The sequence below is a fragment of the Myotis lucifugus genome, unplaced genomic scaffold, assembly GCF_000147115.1.
Source record: "Myotis lucifugus unplaced genomic scaffold, Myoluc2.0 scaffold_2, whole genome shotgun sequence".
In the NCBI taxonomy this organism is placed as follows: domain Eukaryota; kingdom Metazoa; phylum Chordata; class Mammalia; order Chiroptera; family Vespertilionidae; genus Myotis; species Myotis lucifugus.
The window spans coordinates 5,602,613-5,620,873 of record NW_005871050.1 but is presented as its reverse complement, the minus strand read 5'-3'; the positions used below and the strand labels follow the sequence as shown (position 1 = coordinate 5,620,873).

Below are 18,261 nucleotides of genomic sequence, written 5' to 3'. Positions count from 1 at the left end.
GCTGATGCTACAGAGAGCTGGGGAAGTGATGGAAACAGGTTGATACAATCAATGAGGCAGTTCAACTCATAGATAGATGACCTTCATCGAATGGAAAAATCAAATGTCCATGACCCCTGGACATGAGCTGCATTGCAGATACAGCATTCCCACAAGTTCAAGTCACTAACCTTACCATGCCCTCCTCGTTCCCCTAAACCAGCGGTTCTCAACCTGTGGGTCGCGACCCCTTTGGCGGTCGAACGACCCTTTCACAGGGGTCGCTTAAGACTATCCTGCATATCAGATATTTACATTACGATTCATAACAGTAGCAGCATTACAGTTATGAAGTAGCAACGACAATAATTTTATGGTTGGGTCACAACATGAGGAACTGTATTTAAAGGGCCAGAAGGTTGAGAACCACTGCCCTAAACAAATATGGAGACCCCCTCCATGCAGGCTCCCCATCTGTCTACATGTTTGCCTCCCCACCAAGAGCGAGGAGCGTGGAGTATTTGATTTAAAATCCCCAGCAACCTAGCATCTCACATATACTGGGTTCTCAAAACTGGTTTTAGGAATAATTCCTAGAAATGCTGAGTCCATCACAGAGTAACAATTATAAACATGGTTCTGGACCCAGATTAAGTGGGTTTAATTCATTGCATAGCTATTTGACCTCAGACAAATCACAAACCTCTGTGAGCCTCAGTTTTCTCATCTGTAAAATGGGGGAAATAATAATACCTACCAGGTAGTGCTATTGTGAAGATTACATGGGATGTTGCCCATAAAAGGCTTAGGACAGCACTTGGCTCAATAAATGTTAACTATTATTAGCACCACCCCCACCACAGGTGCTCAATAAAAACTTGCTGAATTGAACTCAAACCAGTGGGAATGACTAGCAGATGTGAAGGCAGCCTGGGCTTGCTTTTTTTTTTTTTTTTTTTAGTTTTAGTTTTAGTTTTTCTCCACCTCACTCTGCACCAGATGACCTGAGAATTTTCTTCCTTCCTTCCTTCCTTCCTTCCTTTCTTTCTTTCTTTCTTTCTTTCTTTCTTTCTTTCTTTCTTTCTTTCTTTCTTCTTTCTTTCTTTCTTTCAGAAAAGGGATAGAATAGGATGTAGTTAGGCTCTACTTTTGCTGATCTTCAGTTTTTCATTCAGGGCAGAAAACCAAGTCTGGCAAAGTCAGGCAGATAATTTTCTGAGAAATATGACAAAAGCTATTAAAAACTCTTAAACCAAAGTTGTGTAATGAGCATGAATCTGAATACATTTAAATTTCCTCTAGATCTAGGGATTCCCGCGACATCCTTATATATTTTTAAAGCGTGCTTTTGCAAATGTGAGGACACCAAGGCCCTAAAAGAATGTATTCCAGGGTGGGGGTGGGGAGGGGACATGCAATTGTCATGGAAATTAACCCCTGAAAATGCACTGGATTTTATTACCAAATGGATTCCTGAGGAGACTACCAGCATTTTAGGGTCTTTACTATCAAGAGAGCATCCTGCATGCTTGAAATAATTAAGAAAGAGACTCAAGTTATCTAGTAAACTGAAATTTCAAACCACCCTCCTTACCTAAATGAGAAAAGCTGCTTAGACTAAAGCGTCATTACTTTTATTTAGACAAGCCTGCAAAGATATACAAGGAGCTAAAGAATGGAACCCCACATTCTTCCCTAAGCCACAACAATGCCTGTTTATGTAAATAGGATTTTCAATAACAGAACGAAATCTGAAAAAAAATGTTTTCATTATTGTCTCTGAAAAATGCAAATGCAGAAGATGAAAGTCAAGGGGCTTTCACTATGATGGGCACTGAAAACCTAAAATATTTATTTTTATGTAAGTCTGAGCCTGGATTCCAAGCAGATCTTAAAAACAGGCAATGACTCTTTCTCCTTAAAAAGGTCTGAGCAGGCACAAAGGTTTCTCTAACTCCTGGCAAGTTGACTGCATATTTATTCAAAAACTCAGTTTAAAAAGAAGTAAAAGTAGTAGAAGATATCTATTTACCTATACTTGGCAGCCCCTTCCAAAATCTGGGCCAAAATATAAATATCTTTACCTCCACCATCATCACCATCTGACAATCAAACACTCCTGCATGATCATAACAACCTCCAGGCGCAAACTAAAAGCTCATTAAAGACTATATGAAGGCTATTTATAGAAAGTCTAAACAAAGGCTGAAAGAATTATTAGCAAAATTAGTTCAACTGTTCTTACTTTTGAGAACTATTACTATTTGTTTGAACTCAAGTGTCCAGCTCCTTCACTGACAGGTATTAATGACTATAGAGATAGCACATGTCCAGAGTTTTAAACTGACCTTGTAGTTTCTTGGTTCAAAAACTCAGGTTTTGACCCATACTCTGTATATCAGCCTTCCTGTTGCTGGTTAGGCAGCTGATAAGAGACAGAAATCCTTCTTGCTCATTAGGCCATTAGCTGCTGTTAAGCAAAGGACTAGGGAGGGGGGTGTTCAGTGGCCCAAAGGAATGTGCCAGACTCTACATATAAAGCCAGCCCCAACTTGGGGTTAAGAATTTAACCTTAAAAGGCTGACAAGTCATAAATTTGCCTGAGGTTCATATATATGTGTGACTTTCACAGTTTATATTTCCTAGCCAGGACTCAAAGTCAAAACATGCCCCTGATTAATGAATGGTACTAATTGCTATTCCTGACTTGAGAACATTAGTCTTTATCCAAAATATTTTCTTAAAAAACACACAATCTCATACCTAAAACTCTCTGGCATAAAGGAATTGAAATACTAGTTAGAAAAAAACAGGAAGTGGAGCCTTATGTTATCTGTTACTGGATGCTACCATTTTGGTAGTCAAGATTCACTCAAAAGCTTCCATTTCATTGTGTCCATCAAGCAAAGTACAAAGAAATGCCCTCCAAATCTAAACACCTGAGAAAAAAGCAACCATCTGTAACTGCATAAAAACTAAGCTGGGGCAGTGGTAGGGGTGGGGGTGGAGGTCTGAAGTATCTTCAAGCACATTTTGTCTAACTTATCTTGTTAAATATTTATACATACGTGCATAACCTAACAACCTTGGCCAAGATTGGAAGAGATAATAGATACAGCACAAACAAAAGATCCCTATAAGCATCAAGACAAAGAAAAATACCAAGAAGTAGTCTAATTGGAATACACTCTAACCTGAAGTCAAATTTGAAACTGGGACAATAATATCCTACAAGTGAAACAATGTTCCTGAAATGTGATAACTTCATCAGGGAAAAGCAGGCTACAATTTGCTTAGCCTGCAAGATGGGTGTCAGTTCTACCCCACACTAGCAGCATTTTAAAGGGGCTCCCTTATCCTTGGAAAAAAGAAAAGGCATTCGTTCTAAGAAAAGAGATCTCTAAAAACAAAGATGCCATTTGCATTCATTGAGAATTATGACAAAGTGGGAATGTAAACTACACAGCAATGATCTGAGCCATGAATCGGATATATTTATCCTTGTCCTATCTGTTCAAAAAAGCCTTTTAAATACTCAGAATTCTTAGAAAGTGGAATGTATATTCATGGGTGTGTATTTTAGAGCTCTTCATCTGCAAACAAATTAAGGAGTCAAATTTTGTAATATCCCCAAAGTAACAAGGTACCCAAACCAAACATGTGGGGAGAAGTGGAAAGCTTGTTTTCTCTCTAGAATCACTGAGGACAGGCAAATATGAAGGAGGCAGAGGAAGGTGGAGGAAGAGAGAAAGAAGTCAATCAGGAGCTATAGGAAAGGGAAACACAACTTAAAACTAAAATACAGAGGAGAAAATAAAACATTCCACTCATCTACTTTTTTAGAGAACAAGAAACACAAAACCATTCAATAAATATAACAAACCATAAAACACCTTCTGTTATAAATGATAACCAGTTGAGGAATGGTGTGAGGGTGGAGGAAAGGAGGAAGGCTAAAAGGGAAGATGTGGAGAGCAGTCCAACAGACCATGAAGGGAGGACCTTCAGTAGCTTTGAAGGTATACTGAGCCCCAGAAGGGCTTGATGAGTGTGCACAGAACATCCACTGTTCCCCTGCGCAATGGCTGTCAGAGCAACTTGGGCTACTTCTTGTCACTATTCTATGAAATGTTGATGAGATTTTTGGGAATTTTACCCAGATTTGTTATTTGGTAAGACATGCCATTGTCAGTAGGACGTAACTTGAAGAAAAACTGGATATTGTTGAGGTGGGGGTGGGGGAAGACTCTGAATGATTGAACAAGCGCTGGTTCCAACATCACCTTCATGCTTTGTGAATGAGGCAACCTTACTCTCTCAAAGAACAAAGAAAAGGCAATCTGACAGCTTTTGAGGGCCAAAAGAACCTTCAGGCAACATTAGTAAATTGACCCACAGCACTGAAGTTACAAAGGCAAAAAAAATGACTTAGGTTTTAGAAATTAAAACATATAAACCCTCCAGAATTCCATGGTGGCGGGGAATAAACCTTTCTTTCAGAAATAAACTTTTAAGTTTGAAAGGAAAGAAGAAAATGTTTCTGAAAGCAAAAAGAACTATTTCAAACACTAAGCACAGTTCTTCCATGGCTCTTTAACTCTTAAAATTTCCACGGTGACTTCTGAAGATGGCCAGAGAAGATATACTCCAGAATACCAGCAAAAGAGAAAATGAGAAACCCTCTGGCCACATTAAACTAAGCCAAGGACCAATCTAAAGTTTCTACCCATCTGGGGAAACAAAGTCTCTTTTCCAAACTAGTCATGATATTATTAGCCATCCACCAGATATCTTGTAGGCTCTCTCTAGCCCATTCATTCTCACATTCTTATTCCCATTAATTCTCTAATTCTCTCCCCCTTCCCAACTCTCTGAGTCTCTCTCTCCTTCCTCTTACACTATCCCTTCCTCTCTCACTCCCTCATACATTTCTTCTGTATAGGTTTCTGAGGCCACATCAGTGAATGAATAGTTGAAGAACAGCACAAATGTGAGAAATCAAAACAACATTGATCTGTTATATGCTAGACTCTCTCATTAATGCTGCAAGGTTCTTACCCACAAGGAGTTTACACTTGAAAGGAGCCCTTCTCAAACTTTAACATGCACACAAATCACCTGAGATCTTGTAAAAAAAATACCAATTCTGATAGGTCTGTGATGGGGCCTGAGAGTCTGCATTTCTTACAATATCCCTGGTGATGCTAATGCTGATGCTCCAGGGGCCACATTTTAAGGAGCAAGGCTCTGGAAGAAGAAAAACATCAAATACATAATTACAAGAGCAAGCGAGAATCAAGGCCATGGAAGATGTACAGTGATAGCAGGGTTCAAAGTGGTAAATGATCACATCTAGTCATGGAGAATCATGAAGTGATTCATGGAGAAAATGGCATTGCACTGGCACCTTGAAAGATGAGTAAGACTGCAGCAGGCACAGATGAGAGGAAGACAGTCAGGTGGTCTATAAGCAAAGGCTTGGAGGCAGACAACTACAGTGTCCTTTCAATAATGAGTTAGCAGCCTATTATTCTTAAGTAGAGGGCACACATTCCAAGGGGTAAGAGTGAGAGAGACATGATGGAAGCAAACTTGCAGGATTTAGCCATTTAATCTGGGTTTGAGATGTGTAAAAAGAGAAGTCAAGGATGATTTCAAGGTTTCAAGTCTGGGTACCAGACAGATGCTATTACCACAAATGTAGAATGCTGGAGAGAAGCAGATTTGTGCAAATAGGAAAAGAAAATTATGGATTAATTTTTGTCTCTGTTGAAAGTGAAGCACTGACAGGACTCCTAGATAGAGACAGCCAGCAAGCAACTGGGAAATACTGAACTGGAAAGCAAGGAAGAGGTCAGGCTGAAAAGAGACGGGGGAATCGTTCAAACGGCAAAGATAATGAAGTCATGGGAATGGGTGTGGGAATGAACAGAGAGAGAAGAGAAAGGGCAAAGGACAAGCACTACTGAAACACTAGCTTCTAATAAGGGTTGGGAAGAAGAGGGCAAACAAGCAAAGACAGATTCAGCTTTACAGTAGGAGGGGAACCCAGAGTAATGAATGTGACTAAAGTCAGAGAAGTGTGGGAATTTAAGTCAAATACTTTATATCCAGACCATTTTCCGTCCCCTCATAATCCAATAAGTATACTGGAAAGAGCATGAACTATGGAATGAGACAAATCTGGAGGCAAATCCTGACTCTACCACTTACACCTTTGGGAAAGTAAACCTTTCATCAGTAAAATGGAGATAACACCACCTACCTTTCAGGTTTGCTAGGTAGATTAAATGAGAGATTAAATATAAAGCAACTTGCACATAGTAGACACTCCATAAATGGTAGTTTCCATGATCTTCTATTTGGCCCTTCCAAACTATCCCATAAACCTGAAAGGAACTTCAAAAAATATATTGGAGAACAAAGAGTTTCAAGCTTAAGTTGAATGAAAGTATAAACTCTGGTGAAGGCAACCTCTTAAATAACAGCAAGGAAATTAAAGAAACCATTCATGCCAGAGAAACATAAAATTATACAAACCTCTCCTCACACTAACCAAAAAAAAATCATTACATCTCCATAGACATTTAAGAAAAGTTCAGCCCAATTACACAAGTATTTCTAGTATTTGTTTGGAATCACATGTTTCAGAGACTAGCCCGCAGGGCCCAGTCTGAAGCAGAATAGAGACCAGAGCTCCGAAAGCTACACACTGTTGCTGCTTTCATTCTCCAGAGTGAGAGAATGCTCTGCAAGGGAAGGGAAAAAGGACCTCCATGTTGAAATCAGGCACGTTGGTGGAACTCAGAACTTGCAGAAAGTTTATGAGTGCCTGCATAGTTTGTATGTAAGATATGTGAAATCAAGGTTTTCACGACACAAATCTAAATATGGTTGTGAAAGACCACCCACTGCTAAGAGTAACAACACTTTTCAAACAGTTTAAATAACACATAATTATTAATTACTGCTATCAAAAATCATAGAAATCTGATCCCTTGATCCGAATGTATTTCTCTACATAGAAGTCTCTCCCCCACCGTGTGTGTGTGTGTGTATGTGTTTGGTAATATATTATCTTATTTGCAAAGTCTTGGACCGTGACAACATACTCATACTTTCTCTTAATCATACTTTCTCTTAATCAAGAGAATCCTTGAAGTCATTGGCAGTTTTTTTAATCATTAGATGTTGGAAACATGCAAAACCCTGGAAAACATCATCCACACCCATGACTTCCAACTTGAGCCTATATGCTGATGAATCCCAACTATGCTTCTCAATCCCAACTATGCTTCTCCTGAACTCTACAAGAATATATACACTCTTTCCCAGGGAGCTCATCTATTCCCAGAGTTTCAATTACCATCTAGATGCTGATAATGTCCAAGTATGTATCTACAGTCATGATTTCTCTATTCTGTGATCCAAAATGCAACCTCAACTACCTAGCAGACATTTCTGCCTCAATGATCAAAGGAACCCCTCAAACTCAACCTGTCCAAAATCAAACTAATCATTTCAACCCTTAAAAAATAGGTCCCTCTAGCCCTGGCTGGTGTGGCTCCATTGGCTGAGCATTGTCCCATGCACTGAAAGGTCACCTATTCTATTCCAGATCAGGGCACATGTCCAGGCTGCAGGCTGGATCCCTGGTCGGGATGCTTGTGGGAGGCAGCTGATCAACATTTCTCTCTTACACAGATATTTCTCTCTTTCTTTCTCTCTTCTCCCTCCCTCCTTCTCTCCCTCTGCCTTCCTCTCTTTCTAAAAAAAACAACACAATAATACATTTTAAAAATAGGTTCATCTTATATCCATTCATTTATTCAACAAATGCATACAGAGCACTTATTATGTGCCATAGTCTCACCATCCAGAAAAACTAGAAGTTCTAGACTCTCCCTTCTGTCCTCATATCTAGTCACCAAGTTATTCTCTCAAATTAGTATTTTATTCTCCTATTTACTGCTCCACCTTTTCACCTGCAGTACTAAAACTCGCTGCTACCACTCACTCTCCAGTCATCCTCTATACTGATTAACATTTTCTCTTCTTTAAATATTTTCATGAATCATCTTCCTTAGATACAGTATAAGGAAATACTTCAGTATTTCCTACCTATTTCTCTAGTTCATCTTTCCTCCATTTCCCCCACATCTATGCTCCAACCAATCCAAACTATTCCAGTCCAACAAATGTGTCATTTATCTTTTAGCTTTGTACATTTGCACATACCTAAGCAAATTATGAATGTGCTTAAGGGAACTAGGTACCCTTCCCCTATAGCTCAACAGCTCTCAGAACCCCCACAGGGTGCCTAGCTCTATGGCAGCTCTCATATTACTGCCTCAATATCCATGGTTTTCCTTATTTAGCTCCCTCATTAGGCAGTGATTTTATCTTATTCATCAGCTCCTAGCTCTGTACCTGGCATAGAATCAGTGCTCAATAAATACTGGTTGAAGTAAAAAATGAATAAAAAACCTTTAAATATTTATGCAGAGGCAGCATATAAAGTTCACTATTAGTAGGTTCCTTTTCTGAGACTTCCCATGTTTTCCAAAATAGTTAAATGTAGTCCCTAATACAATCAGTCCATGAAACATAACCTGGAAAGGGCCTCTTGGGTCTCATTCTCATTTCTATGGAGCTCAACATGAATTGCAGCCAGGACTAGAAGTAGTTTTCCAAAATGAGCCAAATTTACAATATGAATTGACCATCACTACTTTAATGAAGATCACATCTCTGTACTTAGGGAAATGATGAAACTTGATAAATGAGCAGTAACTCTATGATAGCAATGACAATTAGCTCTGCAATAATTTGGGACCAATCTTACCGAAAATTGTTTATTTGAGCTCTGAAAAGCTGTACCTCCTAGCTCTTCTAAGTGTAAGTTAGGCTTATTGTCTAGATTATTAAGGGTGTACAGATGTAGAAATATTATATGTGTATAAGTATGACTGTATGTGGTGTGTGTGTGTATGTGTGTGTGTGTGTGTGTGTGTGTGTGTGTTGGAACCAAGCAAGTTGGTGGAATCCAGAACCTGCAGATACTTTATGAGTGGCTACATTGTTTGTACCTAAGATATATGAAAGCAAGGCTTTCAGGACACAAATGTAAGGTATGATTGTGAAAGACCACCCACTGCTTAGAGTAACAATTAACAACTTTCAAACGGTTTAAATAGCACATAATTATTCATTGTTATCAAAATAATAGAAACATATATTTATACATATATAATCTATCAACATAAATATATAAAACATATCCAAACACTACATTTAGATAAAGCTGAAGCTAAAAATGTCAGTCTACTTAACACATCCTCCTCAAATTCCAGTTTTGGCAGAGGGGCAACAAGGCTCCCAGGGTGCAAGGGAATAGATAAAGAAGCTTTCACTCGACCACTCCTTCCTCAGTCTCTGCTGAAGATCAACTTAGACCAGTGATGGCGAACCTTTTGAGCTCGGCATGTCAGCATTTTGAAAAACCCTAACTTAACTCTGGTGCCGTGTCACATATAGAAATATTTTTATATTTGCAACCATAGTAAAACAAAGATTTATATTTTTGATATTTATTCTATATATTTAAATGCCATTTAACAAAAAAAATCAACCAAAAAAATGAGTTCGCGTGTCACCTCTGACATGCGTGTCATAGGTTCGCCATCACTGACTTAGACAATGATGCATTCAGAGAATGTCATTCTCCAGGTATATGCCATTGTAGGATCTCGTCCAACAGTGATCAACTCCTCTAGACTATGTCTTTACCTGTTTATTCTTACATTCATTCCAAACTTTATTAGTAACTCTGTACAAGCCATTCTACTCACCAATCTAGAGGATCCAATAAATCAAACATGGCTTCTGCATTCAACAGGCATAGGGTCTGGCAGAGGCTATGAATAAGCTATATACTTAAAAAACATGGCTATTAAGTAAGAAAAAATACAGATAAAGTATTTCTGGGAACAAAATGCAATTGGGAGATGTCTCTGTATTATCTCTGCACACATGTAAATTTTCATATTTAGATATTTTTCCAATACCTTAGATCTGTTATGTGCCAGTTAACTTTCTGATATATACCAGAGTGAAGGCTTTTAATATCCTTCTTGTGTCCATCATTCTAACACTTCCTTTCTTCACCAGATTTCCCTCAGCTTCAATAATCCAAACCAAAATTTTACAAACAGCAATGGAGATTCATAGGATTCCACAATACATACTATAACTACTAGTATGCAGAGTGTGGGAGAAAGGGAACAGAACCATAACTAAGGAGGAAACTATCAAACAGAATTTTTCTATTATTTTCAAATGAACATCGTCCCTTTCTTTTCTCCCTCTTTCCTACTTGGGCCTTTAGCTGAAAGAAATCCTAATGGGTCATCTCTAGCCAAGTAATTTAGTTTTCTCAGCTGACTTTAAAAGTTGCCCTAATGCATACAGAAATTAAGAAAATTCTCAAGCCCTGGCCGGTTTGGCTCAGCGGATGGAGGGTCCCAGGTTCGATTCTAGTCAAGGGCATGTGCCTTGGTTGCAGGCACATCCCAGTGGGGAGTGTGCAGGAGGCAGCTGATCGATGTTTCTCTCTCATCGATGTTTCTAACTCTCTGTCCCTCTCCCTTCCTCTCTGTAAAAAATCAATAAAATATATTTTTTAAAAAAAGAAAATTCTCAAGAAGTCCTTTATCCTACTCCAATAAAATTCCCATGGCTAAAAATCCACTTCAGGTTATGTCCATTGAAATGTACATTTATGAGGTTTGATGTTATAGGTAAGAAACACCAAACACTGAGGGAAAATTTACATACATTCAGTATATGTTTCTGTAACTCACACCAAGTTGCATCATTTTCACAAACCTAAATGAAGTGAAGATAAATATATTCATTTATGTATATGTGGATTTATTTTATCTTTAAACTACTCACTTCTTATTAAATCTAGCTAGTCTACTTTTTCTAGGGAGTTATACTGTAGTCAAATGAACTAAACCAAAGTTCTTTATCAGGTACCTATAGACCATAAATGGATTTTTGACCTGAAAAAAAGTAGTCACTGTTTTAGAAACCTTAGAATATAAGTAAAAATAAATCAAGTACCTAAATATTGGTTTTATAGAAATGTTATGTTCATAATACTATTCTAACTCCATGTGCTAGGCACTAGGGATACAAAGATAAGCTACAACCCTTAACCTCAAGGAGATCACAGTCTAATAGGAACATTATGACCATGTACCTTGAAGCTGTCATAATCAGAATTTATAATTTTCCAGTAAAAACACTCATTTTCAAAAGGTAGACTCAAAAAAAAAACAATTAAAATTCTACTCTAGAAGTTTGCCTTATTCTGGATGTATAAGAAATAAATACACACTTCGTTGTGTATAGAAATTTTGAAAAATACAGAATATTCTCAAAATCATCACTACTGAGAAATGTACATCTTTCAACTTTCAGGGGGATGGATGGAATACAATGAGTGGAGGTTTCTTTTATAATGGCTTTATTGTCCTTGTCCCTTCTTATCACCATTTTCACTTGTATTTTATCTCCCTTCCTATCAATTATTTATCAATATAAACCTATTAAGTATACTTCAAAGAGCTAAGTTGATTTACTAATCCAGTATATAAATATAATTTCAGCTACTAGCAGTAATTAACTGTTTGGAACACTAGCCATACATTTTTATCTTAACATTGACTCCCTTTTATTCATAAGGAAAAATACAAATTTTCAAGGCTTTACTCAGCTACATACAGACTCAACAGTGAAAATGCCTTCTTTGTTAATCAATCTGGATTCATTTTTGTTTAAAAATGGCAGAAAGGTATTTCTAATCATTATCACTTGGATAATTGATCTTTAATTGGCCTAATTTGAAGAACAGAACTAAATCTTTACTTGTGTATTCAACAAGGTATTCAAGTGAGACTATCATGCCCAAATGAGCATTTCACTCACACATATAGTATTTCAGAACACACATTTCTCTGCTGATATGCCCATCTTCACCTTGCTTTCTGAATTGCATTCTCCCTGTCATTACATCTCAGAAAGTAAATTCCCATTGCTGTCTCTAAAGCAAGGCTGGGGCCCATGACTTGGATTCTATTTTCTGATGCTCATTTCTTAATGGAGTGCTAGGGGATCCTGTTTCAAACCATACCATTTGCTAAATATAGGCAGATGAGTGGGGGATTGTTCTGCCCACACTTTCCATTAGACGTTAGATTACCAAAAAAATCAAAACCATTTACAAACTTGGCTAGGGCTGAATAGATGTTGGCTCCTGGTATGGTCTCTTGATTTGAGCCTGTGCACAAATTCTGATCCCAAGTTACAGAAATCCGTGAGATACTTCAACAGGTCTGGGCATGTGTTATAGCTCGATTCCCAAATATGGTAATGTCAACATTAGCAAGAAAGGTCTAGCTGACATTATATCAGAGAGTTTAATTTAAGAGATGTCTTACAATTTATGTGCTATAATAATTGGTGCTCTTTAATGATACTAAGCCAGTCATAACAACATTGCTAATTTCAATTTGTTCTTTGGGTACTCAATATTAATAAGCCCTGCCTGATAGTAAGAGTTGCGAGCTAATCGAAGTAAGCCTGAATCTGTCTCTAGTCAAAATAGAGGTTGTCTGAAAAGTTTGTCCACACACCCCAATAATATGCTACAAAAAAATCTGGACTTAGGCTTTTAAAATAGTAAAGTGACACATAGCTTAAGAAAGTACTTGAAAGTTCATAGAGAATACATAATGATCTAGAAATTATATTATTGTTAATTATTTACTAAATGCTCTATGGTACTGTTAACATTGGGTTCAACACTGCATCAAAAGCAGTGCTTTCCCTTTAAGAAGCTTATAATCTAAAACATACAAACAACCATATGCAGAAAAAAAGCTAGAGATCAGAGTAAAAGGAAGCATTCACAAAAATGTACAAATTCAGCATGCCAGAACTTTTCAGTTGAGCAATATGATCCCCAGCGAAATTCTTTCCAAATGATGTATCGTGTGCACAAGTTACAAGTGATTATCTTCAATTTTCTTGGAAATGAGCAATAAGATACCCCTTAAGACCCACGTTTTTGTATATGCATCAAATTCTAAAGTTGGCATGGTCATTGATAGTTGCCATTTAAAGAGAAAACATATTTTTCTGTCTTGTCTTATAGCAGACAAATCCAGGACTCTTTCCCCCCAGGTTGATAATAAGCAGCCTTTTTCTAGGCTACAGTGAACAGCCAACATTACAACTCTAAAGATGGAAGTAACAGAATGCTCAAAAATATTACCTCAAAATACTGGATACAACCTATCAGCCCATACGGGGAAAAAATTGCAAAACTGACACCATCCGTGGCATCTAGCATCCATCAAAATCTTCTTATGCCTGTTTTGCCTAATGCTTACAAACGGAATTTCCTCCAAGAATTAAGAAAACTTTTTAAGATGGCGGTCCTATTAAGAGATTCCTCCCTATCTCCCTCTTCATCTCTTCAGTTCTTTTCCCTTCCCCAGGATGGCTATTGTGACCATTTCAGCCAATTTCCTGGAGGTATTTTCTAGCCCTTTTCACCCTATTTAATCCTACAAGTTTCCTGAGAGCCTGTTTACTTGTATGCTCCCCCACTAGATTTCAAGTGCCTTGACAAAAGAGACTGTTTTCTTACTCCTGATACCCCCAGCACCTAACACACAGCCTGCCAAGGAGCAGGCAGTCTTAGTGTCCTTTCAGGCCAAGGTGCTCCACTGATCATCAGCCATCTTTTCAATCAGATTGAGGCGCCCCTCTAAGCACATCTAGGCACCAATCATCAGGATTAATATAATAAATCTATTCGGACGACATTTGAAAAAATTCTCTAAACTGTTCCAAGTTAACAAACAATAATACAACTCTTTCAACGTTTTAACAAATCACCTGCTCACCCAAATGTTTAGTGCAATCTCAGAGGAGGGAAAAACCTCCCACACCTCACTTTCTCTCCCGGACATTAGGACCACTAACTGCTTCAAACTAATTGGGGAGCCACAGCTGGCAACCCAGATTACAGTTGCTAGTTCTGACACTTTAAAAAACAACAAATACCAAACGTCCTCTTTGTTTCAAAAACGCCGATTTTTATCTTTATGTTGTTTCATCTGTTTTGAGACACTCCAAGTCGATTTTGGCTCTTAAAGGCTGCCTTTTACCCATTCGGGCATTTGGCCTTCTGCAATGGTTCTTGCACTTTACAAGGCCCTCTAAGGCAAGATTCCTCAATCTTTGGGGAGTTGCAACACTTCCACAGTTAGTTTGATTTTCTCATTCTCATCCTTCCCCTTCACCATCATCCCGCTACAAAAGTGGTGTATGGCATTCATAAAGTGAATTACACTTGATTTTTGTTTAGAGGAATTTTTTTCAGACTTCTGTAACATTCCCTTGAGACAATTGGAAACATCATTGTCTGATTACTAACTCACTTTCCTTGTCTAAAATTGTATCCATTCTTGATTGCGCCTGTGGGTAGGTTAAGCAAAACAAAATAAACATCTAGACTTATGAGCTCATTGGCTTTTTTCTGAATTTTTCTAAATTAAATAAGGGCAAAAGAGCTACACTGAAAGTCAGTTATATGGATTTTTCTGCCAAATGCTAACTCTGTGTGCCTGGTTTCCATCTGTGGTGCTTTCCAAGTTACAAATCCTTAAAAAAAAAGACTGGGGTATGAAAAGATCTATGGATTTCGGGGACATGCTATTAGAATCACTATCCTGTGCCTTTGAACACTCTAAAAGAAATGGGAACATGAGATTGTAAGGCTTTAGAGCAGCTTTGTGGAAGTCTAGTGTAGTCCTTCAGCACCAGTGATTTATTTTTTAGGCTGGCTGATTTCAAATGCCATTTAGTTTCATCCATATTAGCATAAGAAATGTACCTTATCCACTCTAACCCAATTCTGCTAATGGCCAAAGTTAGCACTCAATTCCAAATGCTCCTCTTAAGTGAGACAGGACATTCTTGAGGATTTCTCCTTACTGTTACCCAATCTCATTTTATCTGGGACAAAGAAAGCTTTAATGCAGTTAAAACAGTGGAGCCAGTAAACTAAACATAGCTTAAAACATAGATGGGGGAAATGAAAAGTGGCCATCATGATGGTTCGTAACTCAAATAATTTGCAGCTCTCTTTCAATTTCCAACCACTGATCGACAGCAGCAAATTACACATTTATTCACTTTGAAATTATGCACTTGCCATTCTATTTAGTCTGCCATTATTATCTCTGCTCTGAAATACTGATGAGCTCTTTCCACACATGGACATTAGGATTTTCACCATGTTTTCCATACCTACAGTAACGATATTTGCTCAACTAAAATTCAGAACACATGGTCTTATGCCAGAACAAAGTACTGGAAATATGCACTGCCCCAGTAAATCCAGGATATATGGTAGCTGTATGGATATCACCATATTTGAATTTTGGCTTTGCTCCAAGGCAAGTCAGAACAGTGCCTGCCATGTAGAAGGTACTCAACACTGCATATGTTAAATGGAAGTGAAGTAGGGTTTATATGGCAAAAACCCTTGGAAAGTGGTTTTTCCTATGGGGTTTGAGAAATACTAGTGGGAAATAATAAATTTACCAGTCCCTGTTGTTCTCTATAGTATGGCCATCCTTAGGCCCAGAGTAAGGGAGCTGGGAAGGAGGTGGGTGCAGGCCAAATCTCATACACACAGTGTGTGGGCCCTCCCAATACTTTTATACAGATGCTGCAAAGAGGCAGGCAGCCAGAGAGCTGGGGGAGGGGAAGGGAGGAGGAGTGAAAGCCTGAGTGTGTGTAGAGGGGGTTGCTCAATCAGTATCTGCATTCCTTCTGGCCGTTTTCTTCTTTTAAACACAACCTTTACTCCCCGATTTCAAATCACCCATATTGTGGGGGCTCATCCTGTGAAGACCAATTTTTATATTATAACCATTTTATATTATAAAGCCAGCATGTTCTCTGGCTTTAGCAATCTAATACCATAGCACTTTGAGGGGGAGAGAGATTCGCCTGTTGTTTCAGCTCTGTGGAACTGATTCATAGGTTGCCCCTTACAGCTCCTGCACACGCCCACGTGGTATGCTATTAACACTTAACAGTGGAAGAGGTAGTTCTACCCTTCCTTAGAGGGACTTCCTGCAAAGCAATATTTAACATATGCACAAATGCATTTCAGTCACCAAAAAGGGTGACCAATTACCTTTGCAACTAAACAGCATGCTCGCTCGGCTTTTTATCCACCTAAAGAAAAGGCCGAGGGCGCCGAGGGCGCGCTGGCTGCCTAGGTAACCTCCCGCTAGTGAAGGCTGGCTGGCAGCGCCCACAGGGCGCGCATCACACTCACAACTTGGTCCAACCATCAGGCCTGCCTCTCTGACTTGTTGAGAGCCAAGAGCCAAGTTTGGGCGAGGGTGGCTCCCGGATCCCTCAAAAGCACAGGATCCGCGCTTCGCTACATGCATGGTTTGAGAAGAGACCCTGGAGGTTTGTGAATCTACCCGCCGTTTCTTCTGAGCGCACCTCTGCTAAATTAACCTGTTTGAAACCGACTCTTCTTGCCCTCATTGCCAGTGTAGCAATTTGTCCTAATGATATTCTAAGGTAGGCTTTTAGGATTGACCGCGGGACAGTTCATCACACAAGGCCAGTAATATTCATCTGTTGACAGCGGCAGCCCTCAGCTAAGGTTAAAATATGCCCTTACAACGCGATCTGATAGTGTAGAACAAAAGGCAGGCGCTCAGAAACTTTCCTCCACCTAAAATCATCTCTTCTTCAGGGTCCAGCCTGTCAAAAAGGCTGATGAATTTGAGAGGGGGAGGAGTTATATCATCTTTGGACTCCTGCTCCCGGGGCCGGCAGCACCATTTTTGAAGCGATTTTGCCAACCTAGAGAAGGGACGCTGTTTTGAGGAAAAGGCTCAGTCCTCCTCATTTAGGAGACCCTCACTCTCCAAAGTTTCCTTCTGTGTGTCTTTACCTACCACTGCAGATCTGGAGACCTCTCCTCAACTTTGTCTGCACTTGGGCCCACGAGCTCGGGAACCCAAGCTGCGGGAAGGAGGGCCGGGGGCAGGTTGGGGGAAGAATGGCCGGAGCCTCGGTCCAGCTTTGGCTGAAATTTTGGCACGGACGTGCGAGGAAGCGTGGCAAATTCTCAAGGCACCGGTTTGGATATGAGGCGCCAGTTCCCAGAGGCCCTGGGAGCCAGCTCCCACCTTCCCGCCCTCCCCAAAAAATGGGCGCTCCGGAAAAGGCCATCACCGCCGATCCTCCCACTAGCACCTTCCCTGACAGCAGAGCGAGTACAGGGAATGCGGCCACGGTCCACACACACTCTTCTTCCTCCTCGGGAGACCTGGTCTGCCCTGGGCACGACGAGCACCCCCAGGTGCCCAGCGGCAGGGCTCACGACCACAGCCCCGCGGGGCTAGAGCACTCGGGGTACCGCCACCACGCGCTCCCGGGCTCCCCGCGGGGCGCGGGGAAAGCTTAAGGGACTCCTCCTCACCTGGTACGGGGGTTTCAGGCACCCACTTGAGTCCGGGCTGCAGTCTCTGGAAAAAGGAGCGAACCTGGTGACAGGTGGCGTCTGGCGGCGGCGGTGGAGGCTGTGCCTGTCCCGGGAAGTCCAAGTTGAGCAGCATCGCCACCACGAAGCACGCGGTGCGCACGGTCCCTGCCATCCTGCGGGGCGGGGAGCGCGGGGAGCGCGGGAGAGTGGCGGCGGGGACGAGAGCAGTCCCAGAAGCAGCAAGCCTAGCAGCGGCTGCAGGAGCGGGAGACGTGCCGTTACCCAGCCGCTGCAAAAGTTTCCTCGCAGCTACCTGGGCACTGAGCGAGGGCGGGAACGCTTGGCTGCACAGGCGGGGCGGGGCCGCCGAGGAGGGGCGGGGCGAGGAGGGACCAGGCGGGGCGGGGCGGAGCGAGGCCAACTGCGCGGCCAAGGAGCGATGGCGATCTGCGGGTGTGGGGCGCCGGGCTGCGGGGACTGTTTGAGCCCCGCGGCGCCGGGATCCACTAGGGCTGCACGAGAGGAGGGCGCTGAGCGAGTGCGATCGCTCCTGGCCGCCCGGCCCCGCTGCCCGGTTCGCCGCCGTTCCACACAGGGCGTTCTGGCACAACTACTGCAGAGGGGCTGCGGGCTCCGGCGTGCTGATTGGCTTCCCTGCAGCCATCCCCTCTGACTGGCTCTGG

General features: G+C 40.8%; 1 protein-coding gene across 1 annotated transcript in view; it reads right to left on the bottom strand.

Moving 5' to 3' along the window:
- The window catches only part of GPC3 (glypican 3), a 404,846-nt gene extending 386,909 nt beyond the window's left edge, over positions 1 to 17,937 (bottom strand). The window contains exon 1 of the mRNA XM_006082075.3: positions 17,576 to 17,937. Coding sequence (XP_006082137.1) covers positions 17,576 to 17,750 — 175 coding nt within the window. The 5' untranslated portion in view covers positions 17,751 to 17,937. The remainder of the gene's footprint in view (positions 1 to 17,575) is intronic.
- Between the last annotated feature and the right edge of the window lie 324 nt (positions 17,938 to 18,261).